The following is a 20,359-nucleotide window of genomic DNA, read 5'->3' on the forward strand; positions in this document are numbered from 1 at the left end:
ACTAGATTTTCAGTATTTTTGTTGTATAAGTTATAAGTATTTTTTTCCCATTTAAATTGCCTTTGAGGCATGTAGAATAAACTTGGTAAGAGGGCAATATATGTAATTATTTATGCCTAGTGTTCCATTATTGGATCGTTAAGCATGTGGAAGTTATTTATATCCTACTGCTCAAGGTCATTGCCAAGGTCTGATTGCAAAAATTCAAAAAATTGCAACCTCAGACACAAATGGGTTAAAACATCCCCTCTTCCATGAGATTCTGTTATCACGCTCCTATTGATAATCTCTGCAATTAAGTTGGTTTTGTTCTATTCCTAAAGATTTCCCAACCTCATGTTTATAAGAACATTTATTAAAACATTGTTGTATAGTTTTTTATTTTTGACATTTTACTGTTTTATTTAAAATTTATTTTAGTACATGGCTTAAGGCAGAGTTTTAACTTTTTTACTCAAGTTAATTATCCCATTAATTCTGTAATCCAGTCTTTATTCATGGGGTTGAAGTCACGTTTTTATCACACATTAAGCACTTGCATTAATTTTGGAGTCTTTTCTCCTTTAATTTTCTTACCATGTTAATTATTCCAGCTAACTTAGCATTTCAAAGCCAGTAATACATTTTTTTTTTTTTTTTTTTTGGAGACAGAGTCTCACTCTTGTTGCTCAGGCTGAAGTGCAATGACACAATCCCGGCTGACTGCAACCTCTGCCTCCCAGGGTTCAAGCGATTTCCCTGCGTCAGCCTCTCAAGTAGCTGGGATTACAGGTGTGTGCCACCACACCTGGCTAATTTTTTAATTTTATTTTTAATAGACGCAGGGTTTTACCACATTGGCCAGGCTGGTCTTGAACTCCTGAACTCACGTGATTGCCCACCTCAGCCTCCCAAAGTGCTGGGATTACAGGAGTAATGCAATTTTGAAGCACTATTTCTGTTAATACAATATTAGTTGAAATAACTTCTTAAATAGTAATTCTGTTTATCCATCTATCTTCATTGTAAACATAAAGTAGAAGGTAGGAAGTTATCTTAGTTTTTTTCACTGGTGTGTATGCCCTCATAACTTCTTTCATTTGATTATTGCTCTTTTCTAGAAATTTTATAGTGAATTTGATAAACTGAAGGACATTCTAGCCAATTAAATCTTTGTAGTTTCTATTAGCACTATATCATAAAACCATTTCAAGTTTAGTAATAAATATGTTTCAACTTTATGATTATCTGGTTTTATGTTAGTATATCACATTGGACATAATTTCTCTTGCCAAGGTCAAGAGCTAGATAAGGGGGTCAGCAATTGTTTTTTTTTTTGTAAAGGACTAGATAGTAAATATTTTAGTCCATATGGTCTCTGTTGGAAATAGTTTACTTTGCCATTAGCATGAAAACAATCATAGAAAATATGCATATAAATGAGTGTGGCTATGTTCCAACAAATTTCATTCACAAAAGCAGACAAGAGACCCACAGATTATAGTTTGCTGACCCCTGGTATAATCCTTTGGACATAATTTCTTCCATCATGATAGTGTTTGGTATAGGATCTTAGAAGGTTACTATTTGGATAATTATTCTTTAGTTATACAAAGATGAAAAAAACCTTGTCTTGGGGGCCGGGCGCAGTGGCTCAAGCCTGTAATCCCAGCACTTTGGGAGGCTGAAATGGGTGGATCACGAGGTCAGGAGATCGAGACCATCCTGGCTAATACGGTGAAACCCTGTCTCTACTAAAAAATACAAAAACAAAATTAGCCGGGCGAGGTAGCCTGTAGTCCCAGCTACTCGGGAGGCTGAGGCAGGAGAACGGCGTGAACCCGGGAGGCGGAGCTTGCAGTGAGCTGAGATCCGGCCACTGCACTCCAGCCTGGGCGACAAAGCGAGACTCCGTCTCAAAAAAAAAAAAACCTTATCTTAAATGTTCATATTGATTTACAATCTTGAGATAGCTTTATTTTATCAAACTTCTGATGAATCTGTTTGGTTTTTCCTTACAAACCTGCTTGTGTGCCCCTTTACCCCTGTTCTTTTCAAAGATAAAAGGTTAAAGCAAGGAGTGTTGGTTTAATTGATTTTTAAATTTTTGAAATGCCTTGAAAGTAGTAATTTTTAGATGTTAGTGCAATCGTAGGTGCTTAACGTAAGGCACATCACTTTTTGAGCCAAGTCCTAAGTGTCCCTTTTTATGTAGTATGGATTTGCTGAGAAGTGTCTGGATATTGTGTTATGGAAAATGAAGTTTTAGGGTTTAATTTTGCATATTTGATATTAAATAGAAGACCCATATGTTTGCTGCCACCTTCTGTTTTTCATTGTATGAAAATACTGGTAAGTTTTTAAAAAATAGTAAGATATTGCTTTAAGGGATAGATGGGAGCAGTGTCAACCAAAAGTAAAACTGTGTGAGCACACATGTACATATGTGATTATGCACCGTATTCACATTAAGCAGTGTTAACTTTAACCTCCCCTGTTTAATGGATTTTTATAAAATCTCGTAATTGTGATCCAATATGCTTTCCCTTTTGTTGTCAAGGGATGTTTTAGATGCGTTCAGCTTGTTCTGTTCCTTCTAGGTGATTGTATGTAAAAGGGAAAAATAACTATTTCTCTTTCAGGAATCATCATGTTGGTTGGCTGGTTACTGGGAAAAGATATCCTGGAAATGTTTACTATTAGTGTAAGGTAAGTTCCAATACTTCATAATTGGAGTCTCCTTTGCCCTTTTATTTCTCTAATGGACATAGCTTATGTTTTATTATGGAGATCAATATTACATGGAGCCCATAAGAGTATAATATTGCTACATAAATGGTTCAGAAGTCATATATTAAAATTACCTCCAGAAAAATGAAAACGTATATATATGGTAATGAAGAAAACCCACACTAGATGTCTGGAATTACTAATGCATTATTGCCTTTTTATATATAAATAGACAATTAAGGATTGTCTAATTGAAAATTAGCAGCATGAAAGAGAAAGTTCACAATATAGAAATTGAATAATCAATTTCAGAGGAAAACGAAACGTTGAAGAAATGAAGACAAATTTAAAAACCAAGTGTTTGTATTTTCGGAGACGTGTGAAGAAACTGCATCCATGAGATAGATTGTTGTAGAAAAGGATCAGAGAACAAAAAGAGTTTTTAGAAATTAAGATTATGAATGCTGAAATTAAAAATTCAATTGAAGGAGTGTAATATAAATTCAAAGAGGTCCCCCCCCTAAAAAAAGTAAAAAGTCTTAGAATGAGATAAAATGATGAAGAGGAATAATTTCAGAAATACCATTTCTAACTAATTGGAGTTTCAAAAAGATGTAAGGAGAAATTATGTAAGATATGACACACAAATATTTTCTCACACTAAGGCAAAATAAGTCTTTATAGATTGAAAGGATTCACTAAATGCCAAGCAGAATGGAAAAAACTTCAAACTTGATACATAATTGTGAAACTAAAGAAAAAATGTCAGGACATCTACAAAGGAAGGGTAACTACGCTGGCATCAGACTTCTCATTAGCAACTGCAGTTTCTACCACAGAGTCTTTTTAGGTTCTTCTAAACATTCCAACTCACAAGACTTTCACAGACCACATCTGATACCTGTGCCCTGAACACAGCAGGGTAACTTCAGGCAGCCTTCTGAGAGTCTGCAGCAGTCCGTGTAGCAGTTCACTCAAGTAAAAGGAGATAAGGTCAACCTTGTGAGTGTGGGATTTACCTTGGGTTAAAATATCTCTATGAGAGACATATTTTGAAACATGTGTTTCCAGATGCCTGCAAGGGACGTGTCTAGTTACAAGAGTTACTACACTTGAGAAACTCAAAGCTATGACTTCCTATAAGATAATTATAACTTTCCTCGTCTAGAGAGATTTTATTAGTCCCTTAATCCCTTAATCATAGCAGTGTTACCTAGCAGCATATTTGATATATTATTCTTACCAGGTCACTAGGTGAATAGAACTGGAGTTAATCAAATCCAGAAGGGGAAGATTATTTTATTAGCTCTTCATCCATAGCAACATCAGATTGCATTAGAATACAGTGGAGCAGTGATAACAGATTACGGGGCAAATGATCATAAATCTGTAAATTAGGCCTAGCCAAAGGATTGGTCCGATTAGTTACAAATAAGTAGGCAAGTAGAATATTCATTTCCTACCCATCCTTGTATGAAATTCCAGCAAAACACGGGTGAAGGAAAGGAAGATGATAATAGACATAAGAAAGGGCAAGAACTTACTTAGGCATCTAAGGAAAAGAAATCCTGGTAGACATCTGTTGTAGGCATAGGAAATATTTCAAATATTAGAACAAAAGTCAATGTCTTTCAAAAAGAAAAGTCAAATAGATTACAAGGAATCTGAATGAATGAGAAGTAAAAAGATATTTGTGATATAGTGAAGGAATGTGTTTTTTTTTTATTTCTCAAGGGGGTGAAAATGCAATTTGAAACTCTTGGTTTAAATTTGTATTTAAAAAAGCCATGGGTTAAATACAAAATAAATTTAAAATGGGGAATAAGTTTGAGATATTAAACACTGACATATTATCCATTGGATCATTTTTAGTTTTTGAGGATTTGGGGTTTTATTTGAGTTCTTTTTGTACAGATTGACATATCATAACTTTTATTTTTTCTTCAAGGTCTTCCAAAGTACAAGAAACTTAAAAATTTTCAAATAGAATAAAACTTATTCTTTTTGCAATTCTGTTTTGCAGTGTGGATCCACTGGAATCTTTTATAAATATAAGCTACATTATGGGAAATTAATGATCCTATTTTTCCTCTTTCTTGAAGTATTTTACAATTTCTTCACCCTAGGAATTATTTGCAAGAGTACTGAAGATGACTAAAACAATAAGAAAGCAGAAAAATGATGGAATCATTTAGAAGGTTGATGTAATAAAATGAATCATCACTATTCTCTTATTATTAGGTTTATTATTGTGCTGCCTAAGGTATTGCATCATGTAAAAGAAGTTAAAAGGCACAATCTTTAGGTTTGTTTGTTATAGCTTTCATTGAACAAAAGTGAGAATTCAAAATTTTTCACTTTCTGCTATAATGGCAAAGAGAATAATTGGCAGAGAAGACTTTTCACAATTATTAGGCAAATCAGAAGATCAGTGCAAGGAGCCAAGTAGAAGCACTGTAGGCTATAATGATGTGGGTGAAATTAATCATATAAGTGAAATCTCAAGACTGAGTCTTTGGATGATGATACTCTAGATCTTCTCAAACTCCTTAATTTTGATGAGTGAGCAGTCTGTTTTTAAGGACAAAAAAGAAAAAGGTATTCTCTTCAAGTTAATCATTCTGCAGCAAGGACTCTATCATGCAGTAGTTTTTACCAAGAATCTGGAGCATCTCTTTTTGCTAAACGAATGTATGACCCTATTTCATTCATCTTTTATGATGCTTGTTTACCAGCATTGACTTCATACTGCTTTTAAATGGAGAAATGCTGAAGACTGGTATGAATATAAAAGTGATTAAAAGGAAATAGATTATGCAGAAGTAGAAAAATTCATTGGATTCATCATTGTAATTGGTGTTTATAAATCTAAAATTGAAAATGTTTTGCAGTCATGGACCAAAGAAGGTAGCTCTTCTCTTTTCAACACAATTGGGAACCATCAATGGTTTTAGAAGTATTGCAATTTGACAGAACAGATGCAAGAAAGAAGAACTAGATTGATAAGCTAGAGCCTGTTAGAAATATGTTTTGAAATCTGAAATCAGTATTTATAAGATAAGTATGTTCCAAGTTCGCCAAAAACAGTGGATGAGCAGTTAGTTACATCCAAAATATGTTACCCATTTCAGGTATAGATGCCTTCAAGTCCAGGAATAGTTTTGGGTTATCGTTAAAATGAAAATTTAGAGTGAAGTTTTTTACAATTTATTTATTCGTCTGCAAAGTTTTGCTAAGATGATTTAAATATAAAAGATTGAAAAGATTCATTGTATCTAGATTGTAAGTGATGATGCCTATTTTTCCTTAATGGAAGCATTTTAAAAAGGAAAAAAAAAAAAGAAAAAAGAAAAAAAAGGATTCCCTTTGAACTAGGAACATTCTCTTTGAGTAGCCCAAAGGAGAAAAGGAAGTATTAATGATAATACATATTTCTTGACTCTTCAGTGTGTATTGTTTAGCTAATAATATTGTTGCTTATTTGCTTTCAACTTTAAAATCAACCAGTAAATAAAGCATGAAAAAGCCAATTATGGTTATAGAAACGGATGCTAATGTACTAGATTACGCAAAGAAAAGTTGGTAATGGAAATTAGGAAGTAGAAGCAGCAGAGGGAACAGTGGTAGAATGAAGGGTTGGATTGCTTATGTCCTTATTTCTAGCAGAGTCAAGAGATAGTATTTGGAATGGCACAAAGAAAGACTTGTCATTTTTTAATTATAAAAGACAAGAGTGAAATGATTTTTTAAACTGTGATAAAATACACATATCATAAAAATTTAGTTTTAAGGAGTTAAGTTGGTGGAGTTAAGTATGGTCACAGTGTTTTACAACTGTTAACCGCTATCTAGATTCAGAACCTTTTCATCATGCCAGAAGAAAACCCTGTACACATTAAGCAGTCGCTCCCCAGTTTCCCTCTTCCCCTAGTCCCTGGCAACCATTCACGAATCTGCTGTCTCTATGGATTTGCCTTTTCAAGATATTTCATATAAATGGAATGATAGAATATGGGACCTTTTGTATCTGTCTTTTTTCACTTAGCAAGGTTTTCAGGGTTTTCAAGGTTTATTCATGTTGTAACGTGTTAGTACTTCATTCCTTTTTGTGGCTAAAGTAATATTCCATTGCATGGATGTCACAATTTTACATTTATCAGTTGATGAATATTTGGCCTGTTTCCATCTTTTGGCTATCATGAATAGTGTTGCTGTGAACATTGATAAGTTTTTGTTTGAACGTTTATAGTTATCTGTATTTTATAGATGAGGACAGTAAACTGCAGACCTAGATTAGTAAGTAGCTCTGGATCACACAAGTAAAAGATGGTGAAGCCAGGGATACAAATCCAGGCAATTTGATGTCAGAACCTACATTTTTTAACCACTGTGCTTAACCTGGCAGCTACTAGGTATCCAGTAAATGTTAACTTTCTCTTCCTTTTGAGAAGTTTATTTTTTAGGTATTGACTATATTAATTTTGCATTTTATTAAGCTTTAAGTAACATCCAATTTAAATTTTGCTGTGAGTACTGTTTAACCTATATTTTAATACTTTGTATATATTGGTTATAGTTTGGCTGTAGCAGCAATTCCTGAAGGTCTCCCCATTGTGGTCACAGTGACACTAGCTCTTGGTGTTATGAGAATGGTGAAGAAAAGGGCCATTGTGAAAAAACTGCCTATTGTTGAAACTCTGGGTAAGTCTGTGTTAAGAGCATTCTTATGCAATGATGCATAAGTTTATGTCAATAGTGAATCATCTCAGAGTTTTACAATTTTTATCTTAGAGATTTGCATAATGATGTTTGGCTTATGGCAAAATTGGATATGGTTTTAACAACCCAAAAAGGCAATTAAAAATTCCTATCCCTTAGGTAAGGGCCTTGAAGAGAAGTCTTTCTACATCATAATGTTCTAATGCTCAAATCATGTTAAGAAAAATCCATACAACAACTGAAATCTTGGAGTAAAATTAATAGAATTTTTTTCTTGTGACATGTCAAAGAAGATATGTATTATTACAGATCCAAATGTCATACTTGAGTTGAATTTGCCTGTAAGAACAGTAAATTTACAGTAGTTATATTGCTCTAACAAAACTTTATGTGCAATATGCTTTGAAACTCCAAAAATGTACTGAATTTAATTTCTAGTTTGTATTTTAATATCTCCTCCATATACGAGAAACTGAAATACCTTGAAAAATCCCTACTGAAGAAATTATATGGGTTTATATTTAGGAACTCTCCAAACTTTCTAGCAAAGATGTTATATAAGATCATTACATAAAGCTAATGTGAAGTAGCTTTGTAGAAACTAACTGTATGTAAATAAGAAAATGTCAACATCTAATTTTTATTTTTAATTTCAGAAATTGCTTATGCTGAAACAAGCATAATGAGAGAAGTTAATCTAAAATTACCATGAGTTTGATCTCTATAAATAAATTCAGAGAAGTAGGACAGGATTCTAGTCTTTGATTTGTTTTTTAAGTGAACTTATATTTCTCCTTGATTCTTTTGGTGACTTGTAATGATTTAATTCTTTAGGCTGCTGTAATGTGATTTGTTCAGATAAAACTGGAACACTGACGAAGAATGAAATGACTGTTACTCACATATTTACTTCAGATGGTCTGCATGCTGAGGTACTCTATAGGTTTTTAACAAACAAAAACAGTATCGCTTTAAGAAACTTGATGTTTAACATTCCTAACAGTTCCAGTGTCTTACCTTCAAAAGGGCTGTAAATTAGTAGCGGAGTTATTTTCTCTCTCTGTGTTTCTACCAAGTCTTTGTCTCATTCCGCTTGTACACTTGTTCAATCCAAAAACTTTGATTCCTCCTTGACATCTCTCTTTCGGTCACCCCTTCATCTATCCATAATTAAATCCTGCCAATTTTGACTTCTAAAGAATTTTCCCAGCCATCTACTTTATAGCTAGCTTCTTTAAGTTACCGCCATTTCTCACCTGCCACTCTGATAAAGCTTTTTGACTGGTCTTGATCTATTCTTGATGTCCTCACTCCGTAAGTAGCTCGAGGGATATTTTTAGAACCAAATTTTAAGCATGTCACTCCATAAATTAAGATACTCCAATGGTTTTCCATTGTGATCAGGATCCTGAACTGTGGCCTCTCAAAGTCGTACATGTTCTGTCCCTTATTTTCCCCTCTATCCTTGTATGCTACCCTTTGCTTTCTATGCACTAAATATACTGGCTTTATAGTTCTTTTGATGTGACACAATTATTCCTACTTTAGGAACTTTGCTGCCTTTCTCACTGTTTAGGATAGTCTAATACCTCTTCATCCTTTGCACCTTAATTCAACCCACTTCTTCAGAACACCCAGAAGTGGCCCTATGTTACATGTTTTCTTAGCATTTCATACCTCTTAGTCCTTATCTTAGGTAAAATTTTCTGTCCCTTTTCCCCATTATGAGAGAACAGGAACTATATTGCCTAGCACAGAGCCTGCTTCATAGTAATAAATGCTTGATAAATGAATAAATGAATGAATGAATCATTTTATTTTAACAATTATATATTGATACATTGTCTCTTAAGTGTACATCACTGTGCAGTAGTTCTTCCTGAAGGTGCTTATGGACAAGTCTAATCCTACTCAGTCTGTGCAGGATTTTTGACTGGAATGCTCTTAACACTACTTATGTTGGGTACAGTAATTTAAAATGTATTTATAGCTAATTCATTGAGAAAAATAAGCATTAGACAAATTGACAGAAGTTGTACTTGGGTTTATTTACGTCCATTTTATATTACCTGTGTAAAATAAACCTATGTACGTTATTTACATAGGTTTTGAAAAGAGACTCGATATTTATGGTGTTAGATTTGGTCAAAGATCCCCCATGCTGTGTTGGTGAATGTGCCCTTTCTGGATGATTCAGAAGGGTCATTGGGACTACATGTGCTTATATGATCCAGATATGGAAGGTAGAATATTAGTTTTTCTTTTAAGGTCATGCTATATGTAATGCATTAATCATTTGTTAATTGTTTACCTCTAAATTATGTCATGAAACATTTTATATTTATTTTTATTTTTAATAGAGATGGATCTTGCTTTGTTGCCCAGGCTGGTCTTGAACTCCTGGGCTAAAGTGATTCTCCTGCCCCAGCCTCCCAAGTGTTAGGATTACAGATGTGAGCTACCACACCTAGCCACTAAATTGTATGATTTTTATTGTGAAATTTCCTTTTGTTTGGCTTGGTTTGTTCTAGACATCTGATATAAATACCTGGTTTGTCTCTACCTCTGATTTTTAAAATTGGTGTGTAATATGCTGTGTTAAAGTGATTTGTAAGTGCTAGCGTATATCTCAATGTCTCCAGGCCTGCATGTTTGCAGAAAGAATACTTTGGATACTACTTTTGTCAAAGTCACAGGTTTGTGTTATATGTTACATATGGTAATGGATTTGAGTTCTTTGCAAACTGTAGTATGCTATATAAGTGTAATGTCATACAAGTTTAAGCTTACTTATGTATATTTTCATAGCTTATTCTTTTAATAGCATATTGTAAGTAGAAAACAATGTCTTTTTAGATTAATAATTTTGATGAGAATTAGAATCTATATTTCTTCACTAAATGTCCTTTTAAAAGACAAATTTTAATGCTTTTCTAGATAAACACTTTAACAGTGTCATTATAAATAAAATGAACAGAACTCAGTATAGTTTTTGGGTTTTATAGGTCTTATCACCAGCATGTGTTTGTAGTGTTTGTATTATTGATCCCACTTTGTGACCTTTAGGTTACTGGAGTTGGCTATAATCAATTTGGGGAAGTGATTGTTGATGGTGATGTTGTTCATGGATTCTATAACCCGGCTGTTAGCAGAATTGTTGAGGTAAATACTTTGTTTTCCAAGACGGTGACTTTCTTCATAATGACTTAAGACACAGTGATAGGTTCATAGTTTATGTGTATTTTTCTTAGGCGGGCTGTGTGTGCAATGATGCTGTAATTAGAAACAATACTCTAATGGGGAAGCCAACAGAAGGGGCCTTAATTGCTCTTGCAATGAAGGTACGTACCTAAATTTCTCTTCTTTGACATATGAGACACTACCCTCACAACAGAACGCAGTGTCATCAATTTCAGTATTACTGGTTTTTAAGTATTGAGTGAAAAAAACTCATACTATTACATTGTTTTTACTATCTTTTGGGTATCAGTTTTACTCCTGTAAATATAAAGTATAGAGGTTTTTCAGTATAACTTGATTGTTCACTTGCAAGTTACAAACTAATGAACAGTCATTGATTTCTTATGAAGAAATGTTCCTGTCCTCCACAGTATTGAGATCTGCATGTGAAATACTTCATAAATGTGTGTAATTGCTAATAAATACTAACTTGAATGAATAAAAGGCAACATTCTTTAGTATTTCTAGGTAAAGATAACACAGTCATGAGAAAATAGCTTTCTTTTCTCAGTCTTTCCTTTCTCTCCTTTGTTAATTTTTCAAAATGATTGTGAAGTTATAATTTTTTTTGGGGAGAAGTCTCAGTTAACTTTTCATCTGTCCCAATCTGTCTCCTTATCCCCTAAGTCCTATATTTGATTCAGTGAGAAACCTAGTAAGTGCAGGCTGTCACTCACAACAAAAATCACTATTCCTACCTCAAGAGTATTCAAAGGAAATTTTGATACTTGTGTAAAGCAAGAGGCTTCTAAATGAGGTTGCTTGAAATGAGAGACAGTATAGAATTACAGGTTATTATAACATATTTAATGAAATAAAATTTATAGTTTTAGAATATATAGTTTCCTTGGCAGAAAAGCACATTTCTGTATCTTTTGGTCTCCTTACAACTAAAATAGTATAGTACTCAAAACATGAATTAGTTATCAAGTATTTCCTGTGTTATGCTTATAAAGATATTAGTTTCTCTGAGAGATGAAGAGTACGAACCTATCTTTTTATGGGCAGAGACCTCACATTTTAGGTAGGGAATTTATATTGACATTCTTGAGACAAAAGGCAATCCAAGACAGCAGACACTGAAATCTTAAACATTAAGTCACATATAAGAACAATGCAGATTCAGAGCTGGGATATGAGGGCTTTGAAAGATAGGAAGCGTTTAGATGAGGTAAGCTAGGGAATGAACTAAAGTAGAAGTAGAGAGGAGTAAAAGAGCATAGAGTGGGCTGTGGCTAGTGAATTGGCCAAACTGGATAAAATGAAATGTATTTGTGCGACCAGGAGGATTTTTTTTTTTTTAAGACGGAGTCTCGCTCTGTCGCCCAGGCTGGCGTGCAGTGGTACCATGTCCGCTCACTGCAAGCTCTGCCTCCCGGGTTCACGCCATTCTCCTGCCTCAGCCTCCCGAGCAGCTGGGACTAAGGCGCCCGCCACCATGCCTGGCTAATTTTTTGTATTTTTTAGTAGAAACGGGGTTTCACTGTGTTAGCCAGGATGGTCTCAGTCTCCTGACTTCATAATCTGCCCACCTCGGCCTCCCAGAGTGCTGGGATTACAGGCGTGAGCCACCACGCCCGGCCGACCAGGAGGATTTTTATAGACACTGTATGTGGTGGGTTTCTGGAGAACCTTTAAGGCCAAGAAGAAGAGCCTGAACATGTTTCAATAGAAAATAGAAAGCAATACATGGTAGAATTTTGAGTAGTTTAAGCATTTTTTGATATTTGGAAGATATTTTTTGTTATTTTTGACATTTGCATATTTGATACTGATGCAAAGGCGATTGGGAAGGAAAACAACAATATGACTGGTAGTATTCAGGATATAAAGTGGTAGAGGGTAAGGGACTAGGATGATAACAAGTGAGACATTTGAGTCCCTAAGAAGTGAGAGATTTAATCTGAAACTTCTATTGATTATAAAAATACATGCTCAGAATTGGTTGGGTAGTTTTATTTATTTATATCCTGCTTCCTTTCAGAATTTGAGCTGGTAGAGGGATTAATACAGTGGGTGTGGGAGGTTTAGTCAGTGTGCAATTCAGAAAACCTGCCTTAGACTCTATCTACATACCTGGGCTTTCATGTTGAAAATGTATACTGTTGTATAGGGAAGTACGGTATATATAGATGGAGCATTTATTCTTTCACCGTTAACTGAAAAATAATCCAGCCAACCTAGCTACAAGTTGTGATCCTTGTTCTTTGTTAAAGGAAAAAATAATCACATATAGGTGAGAATTAACTCTCTTTTTGTGCCATACAGATGGGTCTTGATGGACTTCAACAAGACTACATCAGAAAAACTGAATACCCTTTTAGCTCTGAGCAAAAGTGGATGGCTGTTAAGTGTGTACACCGAACACAGCAGGTATCCATGTGTTTAAAGAACACGTATTTCCTGTTCAGCTTAGATGACTAGTTTTTCATTTACCGTCCACCTTTGGGTTTAAATAGTCATTGTACATAATAAAGACTTGTTGCTAGAAAGTACGTGTAATTAATAGTACACTCATCTCTTACTGTTTGTGTTCTCTTTGATAGTCTTTCCTTATAGAATCCATGCATAGATATATTCATGGAGTTGTTGCTGTGTGACCAAACAGCTTAAATGAGACTAGCCTAGTCTCAGTCTCCTAAAGCTTGTGACATCTGGTTTTTTCAGAATTTTTTCTGTTCTTCATGACAGTTCCTTATAAGGTCTTTGCAGACTGTGTTTCAATCTGTGTTCTTTCACTGAAGGAATGTCTTATCTTCAGAACAAATGAAACCACCTTACTTTTTGGAAAGTAGTTTGCAAATGTATGTAATTCATGTTGATTACTCTAGCTTACAAGCTGATGAAATGACATACCGGTATTTTAAGCTGCCACTTTGTTCCTGGGTGCTTTAGAAATTTTTCCAGTTAGTGTAATAAGAGTTCTGAATTATCTAGAGTGTATGATTATATCACTCATAGTTGCTATTACCAGCTTGATGTTTAAACTTAACTTTAAAAAATATTGAAGCTTAGGCTGGATGCGGTAGCTCACGCCTGTAATCCCAGCACTTTGGGAGGCCAAGGCTGGTGGATCACCTGAGGTCAGGAGTTTGAGACCAGCCTGACCAATATGGTGAAACCCAGTCTCTACTAAAAATACAAAAATTAACCAGGTGTGGTGATGTGTGCCTGTAGTCCCAGCTACTCAGGAGGCTGGGACAGGGGAATTGTTAGAATCCAGGAGGCGGAGGTTGCAGTGAGCCGAGATCGCCCCACTGCACTCCAGCCTGGGCGACAGAGTGAGACTCCGTCTAAATACACACACACACACACACCCCCCCACACCCCCTTAAACTTTCCTTCACTCTGTTGCCTAGGTTGAGTGCAGTGGCATGACCTTGGCTCACTGCAACCTCAACCTCCCGAGCACAAGTGATCTGCCCACCTCAGCTTCCCAAGTAGCTGGGACTATAAGCACGTGCCACCATACCTGGCTAATTTTGCTTATTTTTTGTAGAGATGGGGTGTCATTATGTTACCTAGGCTGGTCTTGAAGCCCTGGACTCACATAATCCTCCTAAATTGGCCTCCCAGAGTGCTGGGATTACAGGCGTGAGCCACTATGTCTGGACTTATTTGTTATTTTTATAGTTCCTTTGACAGGAATGACTAGTTGGTTATATGTTTTTACCTATGAGCAAACACATGATTTTTGCATATGATACCTATGATTACATCTCTATAGAAAACAGGAATGAAGGGATCTCCCTTCATTCATATAAGTGGAAACATACTGGTTTTAAAAGGAAGGCCAGGTTGGTTAACACTGAACTTTGAATTGAAGTCTTCCAGGAACTATGTTCATGAGGGCCAAAAAAAAGGTTTCCGTCTGTTCTTTAAAGGAACTTTTACAAACTTAGGTGAAAGAAGACAATTGGAAATAAAACTACGAAAATAAAATGCCTTACACTTTAAACCTTTTAATGTAAAGCTTTCAGAAATTGCATTAAACTTAAGCGATTTTCAGCTGATGGCCCTTAACCATATAGTTACATGGCAAGAATATGCATGTGACTTTTTTGGATAGGTCTGTTTCACTACATTTTGTAAACCATCGCTCAGTACTTGAAGATAGTGTGGCTCATGTAATGTTTAATAATTTTACTTTTCAGCAACTTTTAATGTTATCTCACCAAAGTTTTACATTGGAAGATTAAATCTTCTTAGTTGTGGGAGTGGGGGACAGAAAGTAGCAGGATATGTTTGGAAACATTTGATTCTTCTTCTCATTTGCTGACCTGAAGAGTTCCTCTTGCAAAACAAAACCAACCGGTGAAATGAACGAACAAAACCCCAACCCACAGATGTGACTCAGGATCTGTAAGAAGTCAGCCTGACACAGATAGGGAAACTTACCAATTTAAAAGTAACTTCAGTGGCTAGTTTGCTTTTAAAGGACTTTCACTTGAACATGACTGTATATATTTATTATCTCCCTGAAACCCATGAAAATCACTAACAAGGAATAGAAGATATAAACTCAGAAAGTATAGGGAAGATTCAAAGGTGCCAGGTACCTTTGGAGGCAGGGAGTAAGGCATAAGGCTAAAAATAGAGATATTTGAAATTCTGAATAAGGAACCAACAGAACTCCCCCAAGTACCTTTGCTGCTTCTTTAGGCCAGATGGTTAGCCCTCCTTTACCCCTGTGGAACACCAGAAATCTGGGGATAAGAGTAGAGGGTAGGATTAAGCCTTAAGACTGAAAACAGTGATTAAGAAGATGTCATTGTCCTGAAGGGTTAAGCCCTAGTTCTTAACACCACTTGTCTCTTAGAATACATGAAGGCTGGCATCTCCCTACTCTCATTCCCTCAGTAAGAAGATTCAAGAGTTTTAGAAAAGCTGCCTGGTCTCGTATGGCAGCGGTCCCTAGCCTTTTTGGCACCAGGGACTGATTTCCTGGAACGCTTCCGCAGGCAGGGAATGGTTTTGCGATGACATTGGTCCACCTCAGATCCTCAGGCATTAGATTCTCGTAAGGAGTGCACAACCTAGATCCTTTGCATGTGTAGTTCACATACGGTTCATGCTCCTATGAGAATCTCATGCCCTGGCTAACCTGACAGGAGATGGGAGCTCAGGCAGTAGTGCTTGCTTGCCTGCAGCCCACTACTTCTTTGTGGCTAGGTTCCTAACACACCACGGACTGTACTGGTCCACTGCCTGGGAGTTGGGGAGCCCTGTCATAAGGGGCACCTCTGAGTTAAACTCTTTGTTCATTAGAAGCACTTACCTACTCCTGGACTTTATCTCATCACCCTACAAGAAGGCTTCCCAGTTGATCCTTAGCTCAGCCAGTGCTCATGGAGCTTCTAGTCTCTTAATTTCTTCACTCTTGAAAACAAGTGACAGGGAGGGATTACTAGATACTTGGAGAAAATCTTTAGTATGAAAGTCAAAGACCAAACCAACAGAGAAAGGGGTCTTAGAGAAAGGTAATGACAGATGCTAAAGAAAATTTCCAAAAAACATAAAAAAGATGAAATAACTTTCAATGAAATGTTTATCAAATAAAGTCAAGAAATGTATCAAAGTAGAACAAAGTCAAAGGCGTGTACAGTATAAAAGGTAAGAAAAATCAAAATAAATACAGAAGATCCAGTAATTACCCCATGGTGGTTATAGGAAGGGTAATAGGAATAGGTAATAGGAAGAAAGAACAGAAAATGAGAAGATTTTATCAACTAATGTTAGAAACTTTTCCAGAATGAAAAGACTTTGGTATCTAGAATAAAGTGGCCCACCAACTGCTCAGCACAATATGTGTGTTAAAGCAGGGTGGGGTGATGGATAAACACAAGACCCATAATTAAGAAATTTGAGAACACTTGGAGAGAGAGAATTTGAAGAGCTTCTAGAGAGCTTTAAGCAAAGGGGAGATCATATAAAAGGGCTTAGGAACTAAAGTACAGTACTCTGCCACTTAGCCCAGCGGGATACACTCCAAGACTCCTAGTGGATGCCTGAAACCATGAGTAGTATTGAACCTTATATATACCATATTTTTTTCGTTCCAGTAACATAGATGGCTACTAAGTGATTAATGGGCAGGGAGCATATGCAGTGTGGATATGTTGGACAAAGGGATGATGTCTTTGGCAGGACAGAGTGGGATTTCATCGCCATACTCAGAATGTTGTATAATTGGAAACTTATGAATTATTTATTTTTGGAATTTTCTATTTAATATTTTTGGACTGCTGCTAAGTAACAGAAATTGCAGGAAATTAAACCCCGGATAAGGGGGCACTACTTTAATTTCTTTATACTTTTCAATGAAAACATTGACACTGTAGGCTGGAAGATAATAGAGCAAAGCCTTCAAAATGAGAGGAAATTTATCCCTAGCTAAACTTAACAAATGTCAGGATAGAAGAAAAATGTGTCCTACACCACACACCCTTTCTTAGAAAGATATTGGTGGATTAAAAAAACAAAACAAAAGCGAGACTTAAAGACTTAAAATTCAGTGAGGATAGAGGTAGAGCATTGTTCCTAGATACCAGTGATACAGCAGGCCTAGAAATCAGCCAATTAGAAATGGAAAGAAGAGTGAAGGAAGGCGGTCTCCAGTAAAATATAGAGGTAATAGCTTATCTGCTTCTTTGTGGATGTGAAAAAATGCCATGAGAAGGGTTTTATATTACATTGAAGAGTTTAGGAAGAATGAATGATAGGTATACAGAAAACAAAGCAAATTAAAGAGGTGGTTATTAACTTTCTAAAAGACGAAACTTGAACAGGAAAAGAAGTATCCTATTTGAGCTATCAATCAGGATAGGCCATGAAAACAACATCATGCTCTCCTGCTGCCTCCCTGTCCCCAAATATCTGCTCATTGTAGTTATTTGGGAACTCAGGCAGATGGAAGCTCCATTTTAATGTGAGCACACACTGTCACAGCAGGGGTAGAAGAATAGGAAATTATGCACCGGCACCTACATTTCCATTTGGAAGTGATACAAATACTCATGTTTATTGGCTAAAGCAAGTCATGCCTGACTTTTGGAGTGAGGAGGGCAATAGGGAAATACACTCCTACCTACCAGGAGAGCTGGGATATTTGTGAATTGCTGTAGTCATTACCACACTTGTCTTAGCGGCAAGGAGTCTTGATGTAAACAAAATACTGGCAGATTTTCCTTTAACTATATCATAATGATGGGGAGGGGGGAATAGGTAGTGGGAATGGGGAAATTAACATCTGTCACAATAGACAGTGTATAAAATTGATACCTGAAGGAGGAGCAGTATAAACATGTTAAAAACATGAGGGTAAATATCAGAGAAAACAGCTAAAAATGTTAAAATTATTTTGCTTCCATGGAGTAGGACTAGTGGTGAGAAGGGTTGGACAGGAAACTGCAGTATTTCATTATAAGCTTTATAAGCATATTTACCATGATAAAAAATAAAAAGTCTGATAATACCCATAAATACACTGTGATTGGGAGAATTAAATGGCGTTTTAGGTAGATAGGGAGATATAGATGTATATAGTAGCTAATAGAGAACTTGAACCATTGTGAACTATTATTTCTCTACCATTTCCTGTTGTGTTGCAATGAGCCTCTTTCCACATTCAGAGTGCCAAATTTGGGGCTTAGTATATAGCATTGCCTTTAATGTGTGGGATGGTGGGATAGATGTTTTCTATAAAAGATACAGAAAGCTCCATACAGGAATATTTAATCTTCAGAGTTCAGGTGGCAGTCAAAACCTTAGGCTTGAGTAGCTTCTCTGGGAATTATGAGAAATGAATGGCACTTAATTTTGGACTCCAATGGAAGGTATGTACAAGTTGAAATTAAACTTGTGTTTGGTACATTTTTTCTTAGGACAGACCAGAGATTTGTTTTATGAAAGGTGCTTATGAACAAGTAATTAAGTACTGTACTACATACCAGAGCAAAGGGCAGACCTTGACACTTACTCAGCAGCAGAGAGATGTGTACCAACAAGAGAAGGCACGCATGGGCTCAGCGGGACTCAGAGGTAAGGCTATTTCAGCATAGTCCCCTGGGGTGGAAAGGTAGTGCCTTTTTTTAATTGCAGATGAATTCATGCTTCACATCTGAGCTGTCCAACTCTCTTCCAGGCTTTGTAGAACCCTTGCCAGTATTGAGGTGTTGTGTTTTAGTTGGTTAATTGGCCCTCAAAAGGTGGAAATTTGAGAATGTAGCAAAATATGAATCACTGGTTCTTTTAGATCTCCGGAGGTCTCTGAGTAGCTGATAGAAATTTTATTTTAAACAAGTTTATCTTGTGAGAAGGGAAATGGATCAGGGTAAAATGGTGTTACTCTCTTTTTATCATTTTGTCTTAAAGACAAAAATAATTTTCTAAAAATTGAGTCTGAGGCCTCTAATACATCCTTTAAGGTGGTTGCTAACTTGATCTGTTACTGTTCACCAGGGAGGTAAAGAAGTCCCCAGATACTGCTTACTTATATGCTGCTGACTGAGTAGTGATGGGTAGAGGGTCTGCTGGACACATACACATCAGGCCACCTCTCCTAGGGATGTCATGTGTAAGACTAGGGGGTTGGTGGTTGGTGTCCTAACCTGATTCTTACCTTCTGGATAGTCATCTGGCTTCTGCAGAATATATATAGTTATGTAGTCTCAGAGCACTTGGAAGAGTTGGCTTCCTTAATTTTATTATTTTAATGAAATAGGAGTCTAAGCACTACAGTTTCTGGGAGGAAGAAAAACAAGTTATGTGAGAAATGTTTTTATTTGTTGTTCACTTAAGCAAAGGCTTTTTTTGAATTTTAAACATTTGTATGGTTATATAGGGCTTCTATTCTTAAAATAAACTAAGTTTGGAAAGGTACTCTTATCAGCAGAGAACACTGCTCCCAGCCTGCTGCCATTGCTTTATGCCCTTCTCTCTGAACCTTCTGCGCCAGCCCCCAGGCTGCTGAACCAAGATCACTCCTCATAGCCCTGCCCCCAGAGCTTGGTGCATCTCATCTGGGATATGGGCTGTATTGTGACCATCTTAACACTTCATCCCCTGTCTCCAAGGAAATGGGAGGCAGAGACTCGTGGCTGAGAAGTTATTTTGCAAATGGATATTTTGGATGGAAAAAAATTTAAAGGAAAATAACTTTTCCTTCCCCCTTTTAATGTAAGAGGCTTTGATGGCAGGTTCTAGAGTTTCTGGGGTTTCATCCCAAAGACCTGAATCTGGAACATTCTCTGGATCCCCCCCACCTCAGTCCTCAAGCTTTCTGGACCCCTGAAGCCAAGGCAGATTCTTCTCTCAGCATCAGTTCTGGGGCAGGAGGAACCTCTTTTCTGGTTTACCTGGGCCAGACCCAGGGTCTCTGAAACCACAGGGTTTTGATATATTTTTATCAAGCCAAATGTGCAAATGCTAACTGACACTCTGGAGAATTGAGCACAGGGGGTGCCCTCGTACATTGTACCCTCGCTCCCTTCTGAACAGTTGGCAGACCAAACTGTTTGGTGGCCCCAGCTGCTGGAAGCTGAGATACTCTGGCTCAGGGTAATGCTTTGTTCCCTTTACATTCCTCAACTTTCCACCTCAGCTAGGGAAAGAGAATGACAGTTAAGGCTTGGCCCAGGATTACAATCCTTAGAGCAAGTGGGAGTTTCAGAGACTTAAGGGGCACTGCAGG

At 36.5% G+C, this 20,359-nt stretch overlaps 1 protein-coding gene across 19 annotated transcripts in view; it reads left to right on the plus strand.

The window, feature by feature from the left end:
* ATP2C1 (ATPase secretory pathway Ca2+ transporting 1) overlaps window positions 1-20,359 on the plus strand; it is a 158,017-nt gene that overhangs the window by 97,536 nt on the left and 40,122 nt on the right. For 16 of the 19 annotated variants that reach the window (XR_012430684.1, XR_012430685.1, XR_012430683.1 and 13 more), the window contains 7 exons: window positions 2,622-2,688; window positions 7,286-7,410; window positions 8,263-8,360; window positions 10,495-10,590; window positions 10,680-10,769; window positions 12,937-13,041; window positions 18,552-18,708. Coding sequence is in view for 15 of the 19 variants with exons in the window: in XM_065539881.2 (XP_065395953.1) it covers window positions 2,622-2,688; window positions 7,286-7,410; window positions 8,263-8,360; window positions 10,495-10,590; window positions 10,680-10,769; window positions 12,937-13,041; window positions 18,552-18,708 (738 nt within the window). In the remaining 4 variants the exon portion in view is untranslated. The remainder of the gene's footprint in view (window positions 1-2,621; window positions 2,689-7,285; window positions 7,411-8,262; window positions 8,361-10,494; window positions 10,591-10,679; window positions 10,770-12,936; window positions 13,042-18,551; window positions 18,709-20,359) is intronic. The other 3 variants (XM_065539890.2, XM_074031024.1, XM_074031025.1) reach the window with 1 other exon arrangement.

Source organism: Macaca fascicularis, chromosome 2 (genome assembly GCF_037993035.2).
Source record: "Macaca fascicularis isolate 582-1 chromosome 2, T2T-MFA8v1.1".
Taxonomy (NCBI): Eukaryota; Metazoa; Chordata; class Mammalia; order Primates; family Cercopithecidae; genus Macaca; species Macaca fascicularis.